The 16,009-nt window shown below is 42.9% G+C and overlaps 1 protein-coding gene across 1 annotated transcript in view; it reads right to left on the bottom strand.

The window, feature by feature from the left end:
* The window catches only part of eipr1 (EARP complex and GARP complex interacting protein 1), a 96,308-nt gene that overhangs the window by 72,120 nt on the left and 8,179 nt on the right, over positions 1–16,009 (bottom strand). Inside the window, exon 3 of the mRNA XM_080413645.1 lies at positions 10,463–10,595. Coding sequence (XP_080269771.1) covers positions 10,463–10,595 — 133 coding nt within the window. The remainder of the gene's footprint in view (positions 1–10,462; positions 10,596–16,009) is intronic.

Raw genomic sequence — 16,009 nt, 5'->3', positions numbered from 1 at the left:
TTTCCTCAGCGACTCCCCTCCCTTTGAAACTGCCTTGGATGCTAGCTGGATATCAACCCCCCCAGCCCTCTCCTCTCCTCTCTCCCCCCTTTTGTCCACTAACATGATTTCACTAGCGCTAAATGTAATGAAAATTGAGATTTAATTACGTTTTTTTCGGTCTTTGAGATTTTCGTTTTCTTTCTTTTTTTTTTAGATTGTCTTTTTTTTAATTGCCTCGTGGGAGCTTGATCCGCCTTTTTAGCTATACGTACTGTACAGTACGGTATGTGACCACATTTGAATGGGAGACAGTCATTTTTTCATGTCCTATGAAAGCAGGGAATCATAGCAAAATAATGATATATTGGTTAATAAGATTGAGTGAATAGTTTTGAAACTACAGCTTATAGAACTGAAGTCAAGTTAAAACTCTTAAGTAGAGAAAACACCACTTGAATTGGCGGTGGCTAGCTCTAACCTTATATCTTAGCTAAATGTTTATGCATTTATTTCATATTTACATGTGGATTTAAGCTCTGACATTTATGTCAGACATATTCTAGTATGTGAAGAGTCTTACTGGGCTATTAACTCATTTTGGATAAAAAAAAAAGTTTAACTGTGTACTGGCCTAACTGGCCTTGGTGGAAAAGCTGCCCATATACATAGGTGTGGAAACGGTTACAGGAAAAGTGGGCACTAAGGAAGAGTGGGCACCTCCATGTAAAATGTGCTATTTTTGTCCAAAATGTTAAAAACTTTTTTTTATTGAAAAACTCTTTCACTGCCAGAATAAATAAATAAATTCACCCAGTGCCAGTGATTTTACCTTTTCAGGTAGTCACTGAATATGTATGATTGATAATCACGGAGGGTTTCACTGTGCTTCCGCGAAAAAAAAAGAGTCATTGCGACCCCCTGGTCACGATGACTCATTGAATATAGACCAACACGGGAACTACAAATTGCACGCCCACTTTTGAGACAGCGCCGCTACTCGAGGTCCATGAGAACTATGAACTGCAGCTGCCAATGCATTCCCTATGAGAGGATATGAGAGTTAGCCTACTTTTAAAATATTCCTACATTAACTGGACACGATATTGATTTAAATAAAAATATGTTTCCAAATGTATGGAGTGTCTTTGTCAACATATCTTCTTGTTTTCTTAATAGTTGATGTGTTTCACATTTAATTTGCCACTTACCGAGTGGGCCGAGTTACCCATAATGTTAACACAGCAGAGGGTAGACAGCAGACAGACAAGTAGTCGCATTTCAGTGACATCACTGTCTTTACGAGCGCCGAGCGCCGACCAGTGGCGTACCCACTGTAGAGGCAGGACAGGCGGTCGCCTGCCCAACTAAGATCTCGCCTCCCCTAGAAACCCCAAACAACCCGAAAATGTGTCATTGCGTGCTTAATGTCAAAGTCACGCATCCAACAAGCTTTGAACCGAGCAGATTGGACCTTCTGTTCCAGAGATAATGACCAAAACATATTGAAAACGGCCACTTTCGCCGGTTTTCTGGGTATTGAAAACCTCAAGGGATGCGTCCGTGACGTATATACCATGCGACCACTTAAACGTAAGATTTCAGAAGCTAGAACTTTTGACACACTGATGGAGTATATTATAGTATATTGTGGGTAATATATCGAGATGAAAGACATGGGACATTAAAAAGGATACATTAAACAAATGGGACAGTTTTAGAACACAAAAAAAAATCGCTACAGCCTCAGTAGTTAACCAGTGAAATTACGGTATTTTACAATGCCTCTCATAGAGATTGCATTGGCAGCTGCAGTTCATCGTTCTAACGGACCTCGAGTAGCGGCGCTGTCTCAAAAGTGGGCGTGAATTTGTAGGCCTTCCGCTTCCGGCCGTGTGTCTCTATAGCTCTCATCAAAAATGCAGGGAGAAAAAAATGAAAAAAAGTTACAGCCGTTTCCCCAAATACGCTCGCTAACCAGTAAGTGGATGGAGCAGTAGATCTTGTGATCACGTGATCTCCTAGATCTCTCTGTGTCTGAGCCTGAAATGGTGGCTCATAGGTTACCCAGTGCCATCTGGTGGAAAACCACTGAAAACTAAAAAGTTGTAAAAGTCGTCTTTAGCAGTCTGAGCTTTTGGTAAAAAAGTCATCCTTGGCATTGAATGACTTAAAGGAGAATTCCGGACAAATTAAGTGTTATCTTTCATGTCTCGTTACTCACCTAGCGACGTAAAAAGTGGCGTTCTTTTTTTCCATATATTCCCCTGTCGTCATTTTTTAAACACCCTCCGTTGTTATAATGGGAGCGAGTGGGTTAGTGAAGTTCGTCTATTATAACCAACGCAATGTTATTTTTTTCTCTACTACGATTCATTGTAGAGTCTCATGATAGTCAAACATGCGCTGAAAATTCCTGCGAGCCTGCCGTTAATGGCGAACGATTTAACACTGGTTGCTTGTTTCCAGAATCTGGCAACACGAGTTGCCAGGTTCTGGAAAGAAACAAGCATCCAGTGACCTCATTATCAGACTTGAATTAACCCTTCAACTTCTTGTTTATGACCAAAATTATTGGATCTACAGGTTTTGTAGCGATTTGTAGAAATTGAAATATTAGACCTTAATTGTCAAATGTTCAGTCATGTTCTAATCATGTATACTTGACATTACTTAAGGCCATTTTCCAGATATTAATTATTTTCACATTTTGGACCAAATACACAATTTCACATGGAGGCGTCCACTCTTCCTTAGTGCCTACTCTTCCTGTTACCGTGGAAACAATATTGCAATGTTTACATCGACAAAACATACATTGCAATTGCAAAGTGAGTAAGGTAGCACCACTGCAACTTCGAGGTCACTGGCCACTCTAATCTAGTCATGGCAATAAAAAAATAATCACACAAAGAAAAACGCAAAGACAAACACCGATACAAACGTGAACACTAAATTATTATATAATTTTTTTGCTATAATTTTTACCCCACGATTTTGTAACCCATTTTTTCACCCAGTGCCAATTGCCTATGTAATCCTGGGCACTACTCTCCCTCTGCCAGCCTGGGGAGAGCCCAGACCTGAGCTCAAGCTTCCTTCAAAGCATGAGGTGTGAACAGGCCGCTTCTTATCACCTGACAGGGGGGAGATTCCACGGTTGGACGTAGCGCATGGAAGGAACACGTAATTCCAACCAGTTCCTTTCCCCTCCATCAGGTGCCCTGGCTGACCAGGGGGAGGCAGTATAGAGACCAGGATTACTGCATGTTTTTTTGTGAGCGGGTACCTACCCTAGGAGTCACGGGGAGAACATGCAAACTCCACACAGAAAGGCCCTTTCGCCAACCCCACCTAGGGTACGGGCACTGATGACGCGGAGGAGAGGACACGCCCCATGAACACTAAATTCTATTGTGTGACATCATCTCAGTGTTAATTTATCCATTTGTAAGAATCAGAATCAGCTTTATTGTCACATCACAGGCTTACAGAGTAAAGTGGGTGAAAATCGTTTTCGTGCATAGTTCCCATCGTATCGTTATTTCCATAACAGAAAGAAGGGGAAGAAGAAGAAGGGGGGAGGAGATCAAACAATAAAAAACTAATAACAAATTATCTACATATTTACACATGGCACCTGAGATAAGATATAAAGGTGCGTGAGCATAGCAGCAGATGTATACTGTGCATGACATACTTATAGACGTTAGTTAAGGTGCTATAGAAGGAAAAAACACGGCCATAGAGAGCCCGCCTGGGAATCCAGAGGTCCCAGATATCCCAGGTACGATTCCAGCCCGCAGCAATGTGTCGAAGTGTCCCTGAGCAAGACACTTAACCTATAACTGCTCCACCCTCCACGCTCCTCTGTGGGCAGCAGTCAGCTGGGTGAAGCTGGAAAACGGACGTTTCCGGCGGGATATGATGGGTATAAAAAAAAAAATACAGAGCCAATTCAGGTCCACTTAACTAAGTCTAGACTAGGGTTTAAGGGGTAAAAAACACATGTAACCTCTCCTGGAATGTGGTGTGTGTGTGAAGGTAGCCTAACCCGTTAAAACCGGCAAAGCATCCGTGTCATTTTAGATTTTAGCGTTGGCTATTCAAAAATAGCAAATATACAAGCTCACAGCGCGTCACTTCGTGCCACGCTGTGAGCTTGTACATCTGCTATTTTTGTTTTGTTTTGCAAAATCTTCAAATTGTTGAATAATTTTGAATTAAGAAAAAGTTCGAGAACTACTGATATAGAAGGCATTTGTAGAATCTGCCTGACGTCTTAATGGGCTAAAGGGGACCACTTCCTCCTCCTCTCTGATAGCCAGCCTCTCTCTCTCTCCGCTGCCTGCTATCCCTCATGTGGGTCATCATGTCCGGACATTAGTATTGATTCTATCAGCGGCCTGAGACATGACTGCGAACACGGGCCGCTATAATGCTGTACCAGCACAGGAGGACTAGCTATCGATCACCTGTTAAAGACCCGCTTCAAACAGCACGTCTGACATTCTCCACCAATTACGCGTGGTAATTAGACCAGAGGAAAAGGGTTGACACAGACGGACGGACGGACGGACACATGCAGACAGACAGACAGGGAGGCGTTTGTGCATTAACGAGAGGAAAAGGAAAGCGTCCTTTATCGGGAGGGGGAAAAAATAAATGAAGTCCATTTAAACAAAGTAAATACTAATTACTCACTGAGAATTGCACAACATTAAATTAATTATGAGCAAATGGATAAATAAATAAATAAAAGCTATGGGAACTTAACCTAAGTGGTGCGGATGTGTTTTCAGCACTCTCTGGTGGAGAACTTTGACACACAGACTGATCATTATAACTCTCTCACAAACTCGCGGTTGTCCCAAACCTGAATTCCCAATACACACCAGTGTGTTGCCCCCCCCCCCCACCAGAGGGGCGTACCCTCCCCCCGTTCTACACCTAGGCAGCACCACGCCAGTAGGAGCCGCTGGTGCAACGGCAAAGGTCAAATAACTTAATTTTTATCAAATAAAAGATGTACCAAGGACTCGACTTCTAATGCCACTTTAGGGTGTGGTTATTGTACTGCTTGCACTGTTGACACCTGATGAAGCCCTACACGGGCGAGAGTGTTGGTTAACCATTGGGAACGCATCGGTGTCATTTTAGATTTCTTTGGCTATTCAAAAATAGCAGATATAAAAGCGCATACCGCCGCATTGAGTGCTGCGCTATGAGGTTGTAAATCTGCTATACATTTTTTTTTTTAAACATATTTTGAGATAGGGAGGTCCGCAGACAAATACATATAATTTTGGGGGTCTTTGACATGGAAAATGTTTGAGAACCACGGATATTATAGCAACATATGTATTTAAAATTTAAAAAAACAGAACCCGCCCAGAAGGAAAGATTTGAGTTGAAAGTGTTCGCTTTAAAAAACATACAGTATATTCAAACATTTGCACAAATGTTCACGATTTTTCAAAAATAGCAGATCTACAAGCTCCAGCACCGTGTCTAAAGAACTGTGGGGATATGCATATCCTACCTTTTGTCATATTTCTTGGCACTGTTGACACTGGCACTTTTCTTTGCATTGCACTGATTGTACTGGTTGCACTGTTTGTCACTGACACTTTCTTTTGTTTTGGGTTGTTGTTATTTTTCTGCATAGTTAGTTGTAGAGTTGTTTTGATGGTGCTTTTAATTGCTATTTCTTGTATTGCTGTATCTGACAGTGCTTTCCTTACTCTGTATCTGTAACTTTGTAACCCTTAACTGCTGTGCTGCCTCTGGGCGACTGAAATCCCCCCCCCCCCCCCCCCGTGGGATCAATAAAGGTATCTATCAATACCAGTGGTAGAAAAAGTACTCAAACGTTTTACTTAAAGGGCTTTTTCACCTTCAAAAAAACTTTTGGTCATTTTATCATCTACTCAGGCCTTTGTGAGCCCCCCAGACAAGTTGCTTGATTCAGTATTTAGATATTTGATATTCATTTTATCAGACACGCCCCCTTCCTATACAAACCCATTGTAACTTCAAACTCCATTTTAACCATGTTAGATTCATCAAAAACACCCGTCCTTGGTTCTGGTGACTCACCCTGCCCCCCTTATACGCGAGAGGGCCGTGTTTTTTCAATTACTTTTTTCATTTATTTTAAATATTTATATTGGAAAATAAAAAAAATAAAATACAATAAAACAATTAAATAAAATAAATTAAAAAAGTTTGAAGTTACAATGGGTTTGTATAGGAAGGGGGCATGTCTGATAAAATGAATATCAAATATATAAATACTGAATCGAGCAACTTAAAAACTGTCTGGGGGGCTCACAAAGGCCTGAGTAGGCCACACACTGGGAGCGCCATGAAGGACGGCCGCATTAGTACGCGCTCCGTAACATCGCTACGTTTTTCCATCTTTTTAGTATTTTTTAGCCTTCTCTTTTTTCCCTACACCGTCGCGTGTCTAAGGAGTTATGACAGACAAGCACTTATGGACATCAGCACAGCGATTACACACAGAATTCCGGACTTTTTTGCCGAAAACCTTCCACTCGGCTGGGTGGGGGGAGGGGTTCCCTTTGTTCCGGCTGGATCAACAACAAACCCAAGGCGACGAAAAAGACCGTGGCGACGAGGTACAAGAGCGGGTCTCCTCGTGAGAACAACAAAACGTGGATATAAACCTGCACTGCCTTCAATCCTGCTAGCGAACGTTAGATCTCTGTGTGAATCAAGAACAGTGACCACTATGGACGACTTACTGGCGCGCGTTAAATACAACGCAGAGACGAGGAGCACTTGTATTGTTGTGCTAACAGAGACGTGGCTAACGGAGTTAGCATCTGATTCTTCTATCACTCCTCCTGGCTTCACCGCGTATAGGAAGGACAGAGACCCTGTACTGAGCGGTAAGCAACGTGGGGGGGGAGTTTGTGCCTTGATCAACAACAACTGGTGCAAAGATGTTAAAATCCTAGATAGTCACTGCTCACCAGACCTTGAACTTTTAATCATAGCCTGCCGTCCTTTCTACCTACCACGCGACTTCAGCATCGTGATTGTAGCCGTTGTTTACATTCATCCTGGAGCTAATAAGGACACAGCTATGAGGGAATTACACCAGGCGATCAGTGCACAAGAAAATCGCCACCCGGACTGCGCAGTCATCTGCCTAGGCGACTTCAACCGGACAGACTTAAAAAAGGTCTTTCCCAAATTCCACCAGCATGTCGCCTGCAGCACCCGTGGTGACAATATTCTTGACCACTGCTACACGCCCTTCAAGGATGGATACAAAGCTCTCCGCCGCCCACCGCTAGGAAGCTCTGACCACGACGCCATCCAGCTGCTACCTGCCTACAAACAGAGGCTAAAAAGGGAGCCGGTCGTTGAGAAGGAAATCCGAATCTGGTCTGAGGACACAGACGCTATGCTACAATCCTGCTTCTACCAGACTGACTGGGGGATGTTTAAGAACGCCGCTGGGAATAACATCAACGAACTCTCAGACTCAGTCACTGGCTTTATCAGCAAGTGCATAGATGACATAGTCCCAAAAAAGACAGTTCGGATCTATCCCAATCAGAAACCATGGATGGACAGCGGAGTACGTGCACATCTGCATGAACGGGATGCTGGTTTCAAATCTGGCGACGTGGAAACGCGCAACACGACGCGCGCGGCCCTAAACAGCGCCATCAGGAAGGCGAAAAAGGCCTACACAAAAAAGATGCAAGACAAACTCAGCAATGGCGACATCAGGAGCACATGGCAGGCAGTACACACCTTGACAGACTGCAAAACAAGAACCAGAAGCGAGGTGAACCCGCCTGCCTCCCTCCCCAACGAACTGAACACTTTCTACGGCCGGTTTGAGATCAGCTCCAACCGCGGCAGCCAAGCGGGGCCATCAGCAGCACCAGCAGAGGAGAACCCTCCTCTAACCATCTCGGAGAGAGAAGTGCGTACAGCCTTCACACGGGTCAACATCCACAAGGCAGCCGGACCTGATGGGATTCCAGGCCGGGTCCTTAAGACATGTGCAGACCAGCTGGCGGGTGTCTTCGCTGACATCTTTAACCTCTCCCTCTCCCTGGCTGTGGTCCCTGCAGGGTTCAAAATGTCAACCATTGTGCCCATTCCCAAAAAGGCCAAAGTGACATGCCTGAACGACTGGAGACCTGTTGCTCTCACCCCGATCGTCAGCAAGTGTTTCGAGAAACTGGTGAGGGAATACATCAGCTCCACGCTACCTGCCTTGCTGGATCCGTGGCAGTATGCATACCGCAAAAACAGATCCACCGACGACGCTATTGCCATGGCTCTCCACACCGTCCTCTCGCACATGGACAACAAGCTGCTGAAGGACAAATATGTACGTATGCTGTTCGTGGACTACAGCTCAGCATTCAACACCATTGTCCCAGCAATACTTGACAAAAAGCTCAGACACCTAGGGCTACACCCAAGCATGTGCGACTGGATACAGGACTTCTTGTCCAACCGACATCAGGTGGTGAGAATGGGCAGCATCACATCCGACCCCCTGACCCTCAACACCGGAGCACCCCAGGGATGCGTGCTGAGCCCTCTCCTCTACTCCCTGTACACGTATGACTGCATAGCCACACATGTCTCCAACACCATCATAAAGTACGCGGACGACACGACAGTGATAGGCCGAATCGTCAACAACGACGAGTCTGACTACAGAGAGGAGATCAAATCACTGGCACACTGGTGCCGCGAGAACAACCTCTCTCTTAACGTCGACAAGACCAAAGAACTGATCGTGGACTTCAGGAGGCCGCGGAGAGACCATGCGCCCATCCTCATCGACGGTGCTGCAGTGGAAAGGGTCAGCGAGTTCAAGTTCCTCGGAGTACACATCGAGGAGGACCTCAAATGGGAGACGCACTCCACACACGTGAGGAAAAAGGCTCAGCAGCGACTGTACTGGCTCCGCCGCCTGAAGAAGCTCGGAGTAGGACGTCGCATCCTCAGGCTGTACTACAACAGTTCTGTTGAAGGCATCCTAACAGGCTGTGTCACGGCCTGGTACGGGAACTGCACTGCCCGAGAAAAGGTCAGCCTACAACGAGTAGTGCGATCGGCAGAGCGGATAATGGGAATCGAGCTCCCAGCGCTCCAGGAACTGTACAAAAAGCGGTGCGTGGTCAAAGCCAAGCGCATCATCAAGGACAAGCACCACCCAAGTCACAGACTGTTCAACCCCCTACAACGACCGCGACCGGGCAAGGGGCTCTACCGCAGTATCAAGAGTTCCACCACCAGGTTTTGGTGTAGTTTCAATCCAGCTGCTGTCAGAATGCTGAATGGGGCATAAGCCTGGATGAGTTCAGCAGCCTGACAGCAGGCGGCGCAGACTTTTCTGGCTCTTCCTGAACACACCTGTGGATTATACCAGGGACAATGACTTGGACTTTAGCCCCCCCTCGGACACACCTGTGGACTACACCAGGTACAAATGACTTTTTGTTGCACTCCCTCATGGAGCTACATGCGGATTATACTAGGGTCAGTCCACTCTAGGTGGACACGCACTGACCTTTTGCACCTTAATCCCTTGTATAACGCACTGACTTTTTTTGGGTCTTTTTTTATTGTGCTCCTTTTCCTCTAAGCACCTTAACGTCCATTGTCTATCATGCACAGTATAAGTATAACATGCACAGTATACAATACATTGCTGCTATGCTCAGGCACCTTAGTTTAGTTTTTTTTATTATCTCAGGTAATTTGTAAATATGTAGATAACTTGTCTGGCCTTCTGTTGCTCTCTTGTTTTGATCTCCTTCCCACCTGCCCCCCACCCTCTTCTTCTCCCCCCCCCCCTCTTCTTTCTATGGAAACTAACGTTGCGATGGGAACGATGTACAAAAAAGAATTTCACCCACTTTTTTACCTTGTAAACCTGTGATGTGACAATAAAACTGATTCTGATTCTGATTCTGAGTAGATGATAAAATGACCAAATTGTTTTTTGAAAGTGAAATACCCCTTTAAGTAAAGGTATCAATACTGCAATGTAGAAATACTCTGTTACAGGTAAAAAATCAAATTCAAAATGTACTTGAGTAAAAGTACAAAAGTATTGGCATCAAAATATACTTAAAGTACCAAAAGTAAAAGTACTAAAATGTTTGAAAATAGCCTCGGTATAAAATAGGGCTAAAGGGGTAAATGTATGTTTTATAATATAATAATTTATATCTGCAAGTAACTAGTAACTAAAGTTTTCAAATAATTGTAGTGGAGTAAAAGTACAATATTTTCCTCTGAGATGTAGTGGAGCAGAAGTAAAAGTACTGAAAATTAGAAACACTCCAATAAAGTAAAAAATACCTCAAAATTGTACTTAAGTACAAGTACAAGTAAGTGAGTATAGTGAGTATTACACCACTGATCAATACAAATAGATACAAATGAGAAATGAGGTAACAGAGGGATGACTCACTCTTGTTGTAGCAGGTGGTGAGCACGGCCTTGTCGGCGGGACTGGCCCCGATGTGCCATATCTCCCCAGCCTGGTGCAGGAGGACGCTCTTATTAATGATGTTATTCTCATCATCAAAGTCTATGATGTGGATCTGGGAGGAGAGAGAGAGAGAGAGGACAGAGAGTGAGAGAGATTGAGAGTGGGAAAGAGAGAGAGAAAAATGGGGGGAGGTATATTCAGTGAGGATGAGTGCGGAAAAAAACACAATAAAACAGCTTAAAATCTTAGCCACTTCGAAAAAAATCTAATATTTTCAGATGTACAAGCTTGTAGATCTGCTATTTTTGAATAGCCAACGTATAAATGTGTTTAAAATGATTGTGATTCTGTATTTGCGGTGCGCACACGCACACACACACACACACACACACACACACACACACACACACACACACACACACACACACACACACACACACACACACACACACACACACACACACACACACACACACACACACACACACACACACACGCCTCCCTCTCATCTCTCAACCAACGCACCCGCCACAGTTCAAAGCTCCCGGTCGTCTCTCCCGCCCCGTTCAGACGGAGGAAGGAAAAAAAAGGTTCCTTCTCTTTGAATATGACAGCGAGCGCAAAAAGTTCAAACGCAGGCATCACTTTTTACTGCTATTATTTTAGGGTTTTTTAAATATATGTATTTTCTTTATCTCTCCAACTTCACACACAGAGTTTTCGTCTTGATTTTGGTCTTCAAAGCGACGATTAAGACACTTTAGAAGTCACGCTTGATTCACAGGCGTTCTGGATGTGACAAAGCTGGGGGGGAGAAAGCGCAGAGGGAGGAGGGTGGTGTCGATAAAGCTCATTCCATCTTTTTTTAAACGTCTAATTGTCCCTCTCGCAGAACCATGTGACTTGCATGCAACAAAAAAAAACGTGCTGAGAATAGGTTGTTTGATCTGATAGCCTTTATGTGAACAAGATTTCATTCTTTTATTTTTATTCTTTGTTTGTTAGTTGTGTTTTTTTTATTGCTTTTGTTAAAAGACATTTCAGCTTTATTGGCGGGACAGAGCAGGGACAATGAAACAGGAGAGCGAGGGTTGTGTGGCGACAATGAATGACAGTGACTGGTCCTTGAGCTTGGATTCGAGCCCAAGACTCAAGCCCAAGGCTTGCTAGTTTAACCACCAGGGCACCACGGCACACCATAAAACAGCTTCAATTCTGAGATATTTCCACACAATCTATTGAAAAACAATTGTGTGCAGGTGCTTGGGCTAAGCATGAACTAAAATCAACAGAAAACACTTTTTTTCCCCATTGGTCAACATTTTAACCACTGTAACCCCACTGTCCCTATTCTGGTCATGTCATAATAGGCGCAAATTCGGTGAAAATAGCAGATCACGCTTGTGAGCTTGTAGATTGGCTATTTTTTGCCTGAGAGATTTGGGGTAAAGGGAATAAAGGAGTGGGCCAAGCGCAGGCCCCAGGGGGACACCAGAATATTATGGTTTAACCACATGAACCCTATGCTGGGGGAAAACATTCGGTAAAAATAGCTGCTATATATAGCAACTTGATCCATTATTTTCGGCAAGGAGATTTGGTGTAGAAGGAAAAAAGGAGCAAACCAAGTATAGAGCCATGGGGGAACCCGGTCAAAAAGTATATAGGTGGCCCGGACCGCTGGCGTAGCGGTCCGGGCTTGGCATCTAGGCTCAATGTAGTCTGACAGCGTGTCGCGGGTTCAAGTCCCGATCCCGACGGCCTTTGCTGCGTGTCATTCTCAACTCTCTCTTCCCATTTCCTGTCAACCTACTATACTATCAATAAAGGCATAATAATAATAATCTAAAAGTATATAGGGTTTAAGTGGTTAAAATGGTCTAGCAAACTTGGAGGCAATAGGTATAAAGAGTAAAAGACAGTTTCAGTGAAGTTATTGTAAAACCTCTAAAAGCCTGATTAGTGTTGGGGTAATGCATTACATAATTAATGCATTATGTAATATTATTATTTTCATGAGTAATGAAGTAAAACAACATTTTACAAATTGGGTCATATTATTACTTACTATGCCAAGTAACAATTACTTTCACAAAATCTGTTCGTTTTTATAATTATTTTAAGCTTCCAATAAATGAATGCACACAGTGATGTCAATGCACTTTGTCTAACATTTAACATCTTCTATTTAGATTTATTTGATTTATACTCTACAGTGTAGGGTCTAAATAGTCTAAATAGTAGATGGTAAATGGTCGACAGTGTTGGGCCTACACTGATAGACGACCCTGTAGCTGTTTGTGCTTCAGCATGACTTTGAAATGTATCTCGTTGCAGAAACCTCTTATCTCCATATTTTAACTTTTTTGGGATAATTAATACCCTACTTGATCATACTACAGTGTCACACAAAAGCATCAAAAGTAGCAGATCTGCAAGCTGGGTGATTCTTTTTCCCAAGTAATGCAAAAGTAGAGCATTACTTCTTATTAGATAAAGTCACTTTCGTAACTCTGATCAGGACACATGCAAAATGTTTGACATAATGTTGGGTAAACTTTATTTTGAAAGCATTTTGTCAAGCCGCACAATGAGAGGCACTAGAATATCTAAAGCCACAGAAAAAAATGTTCAAAGAGTTATTTAATCCTGCATGTCGTCTTTATCTTGTGGACTTATGCATTCACTACATCGCAATAATAATAATAATAATAATAATAATCATAATAATAATACACTTTATTTATAAAGCACCTTTCAAAACTGAGTTACAAAGTGCTGTACAAAGGAAACAATGAAAGCTAACAAACACAAAAAGATTCAAAACAATGCAGATGAATAACTGCATAATGCATAATGCATAGCCTACTACATAAGTGAAAACCAGTGCAGATACTGTAGATTAAAATCAGGAGGAATAGGCATTAAAAGCTAATCTATAGAAGTGAGTTCAATCTCTCCATCAAACAGTGCAAGTGTACTAGAAGCCCACTGAATGCAAACTCCACACACACTTCTATCTACAACATTGAGCCTCTCAGTACTTGGGAGCGTTGTTCTAGAATAACTGATCATACTGCATAAAGCCTATGAAAGCCATACTAATTTAGCCCTAATACAAATGATCACACACACACACACACACACACACACACACACACACACACACACACACACACACACACACACACACACACGCGCGCACGCATGCACGAACTCGCTCAAAACACAAGTGTATAGATTTACCGCACATGCACAACAATATCGCATTACTATTTGGGATACTCAAGAATCCTGGTTCATAAATAACCCCCAAATAATACGCTCCTGTCTCGAACGTGTGAAATGAAAATATGAGGCTGCGTTTTTGGATTATGCCAAAATTAGCCAGGATATGGATGGAAGCATTTACTGTAAACACCTTATCCTGATTACTGTCGGGTTTCTGCCGTACTCTGTGCTGGCTCTGCCTGTGTGTGTGGCCTCCAAGCAGGGCTTATTCAAATATTCTATTTGCTCATATTTTACAGGGATCTGTGAGCAGGATACAAACAGGTAAATTGCCTATAAACCAGTGGTTCAAAAAGTGGGGTCTGGGGACCCCCAGGGGTCCTTTGGGGGGGGGGGTTCCAAAACATAGTGTGACAACCATTTTAACAACTTTATCCATTTATACCTTGGCTATTCAAAACTAGCAGATACAAGGTTTTTTTAAAAATTGGCGCACGCAGCAGCAAGGACTTGAGGGAGTGCAGTGCCTGCCATCGAGTCGTTCGGATATGCGGTGGTCCAGAACCGCCGATCCGACCGATATGTCCATATGTAGGCATATGGATATCCAGTTGTCCCAGTTGTATGGGCATGCCAATATGTGGGCATATACTGATGACATCAGGGATCTCCATATATGGGCATAAAAAGGACACAGGTAGACAGATAGATACAGAGATCTCCATACATGGGGGAAACAGACGGGTACAACGGGTACTCTAACAAACCCCCAACACTATGACTCATAGTAGGGGGTACTAAGTGAAAAATCGTTACGCGGCGGATAAAAGCATGAAATTTGATACAGATGTCCCTTGGGTCATCCTAAAACATCCTAGAAGGGGTGCCCAAAAAAATCTTAAACAGGAAGTGAGTTATGGACAAAATCCAAAATGGCCACCTAAACTGTTGACCGTTGACTCAAAAGACACCAAAATAATCTCCAAAAAGCATAAAATGTGGCACACATGTCCCTTGGGTCATCCTAAGACATCCTAGAAGGGGTGCCCAAAAAAGTCTTCAACAGGAAGTGAGTTATTGACTAAATTGAAAATGGCCGCCTACAGTGTTGAAAGATGATGCAAGATACCTACAGAATCTCATAAAAGCATGAAATGTGGTACAAATGTCCCTTGGGTGATCTGAACGCATCCTACAAGGGGTGCCCAAAAAGGTTTTAAACAGGAAGTGACCGCCTAAAAGCAGTTGACACAAAAGAAAACATAAGGGGACGTCATAAAAGTGTATAATTTGGTACGTACATTGAGTGCTTCTTGATATATCCTAGAAGGGGTTATTTATTTGTTTGCTTGTTTATTAAACTTTTTAGGAAGGGAACAGGTTGAAGAAATTCTAAATGGCTGTTTAAACAGTTGACCATGGCAGTCTGCATATTATGCAGACTCAATACGACAGGTTATGCAGTGCATAACTTGCCGTATTTTGTAGTCTACCTTCTGTTTTCATTTCTACATCACTTATTTATTTTACTTTCTGCATAATTTTTTTATTGTACTCTTTGAATCTTCTTTATTTATCTAACTCTCAGCATATTCTCATTTATTTTACTCTGCATCTTATCTTACTCTGCATATTCTTATTTTACTCTCTGCATCTTATTTATTTTGCACTCTACATCTTCTTGCTTGTTTTACACTCTATCTTCTCATGTATTTTCTTCTTGATCATTACTGTTTTTTTGTGATTAGTGTTTAGTAACTACATGTATTCATGTGTGCCATTTCGCAATTACCAGCACATTGGCATAATGCTCTGCAAGGTAACCCAGCATCCCGGCATCTACACTTTCTCGAACAGAAGGGCTCAGCTTTGCAGCCACACTTGAGTTCTCTACAAACTTAAGCAGCCTCTGGCAAGAGTGTCCATAAAGGTGTCCACGAATCAGTGACTTTAATTTATTTGTCAGGATGGTAGAGATTGCATAGCTTTCAGGCTTCTGGACCAAATGCTAGATTGGCTGCTCGATTTGAATATTGTAGCAGTGCAGCCCGTGTGGGAGGAGTGTTTTCCATTGAGAGACTATTCAAACTTTTTTTGGCACCCCTTAGGATGCATTCAGATCACCCAAGGGACATTTGTACCAAATTTCATGCTTTTATGAGATTATTTTTTATGAGTGTCTTTTGCATCATCTGTCAAGACTGTACACAGCCATTTTCAATTTAGTCAATAACTCACTTCCTGTTTCAGATAATTTCAGGCACCCCTTCTAGGATGTCTTAGGATGACCCAAGG

Source organism: Gymnoscopelus braueri, assembly GCF_963280865.1.
Source record: "Gymnoscopelus braueri genome assembly, chromosome: 19".
NCBI lineage: Eukaryota > Metazoa > Chordata > Actinopteri > Myctophiformes > Myctophidae > Gymnoscopelus > Gymnoscopelus braueri.
Note: the sequence above shows the minus strand (reverse complement) of the source record. Positions and strands in the feature narration are given on the sequence as shown.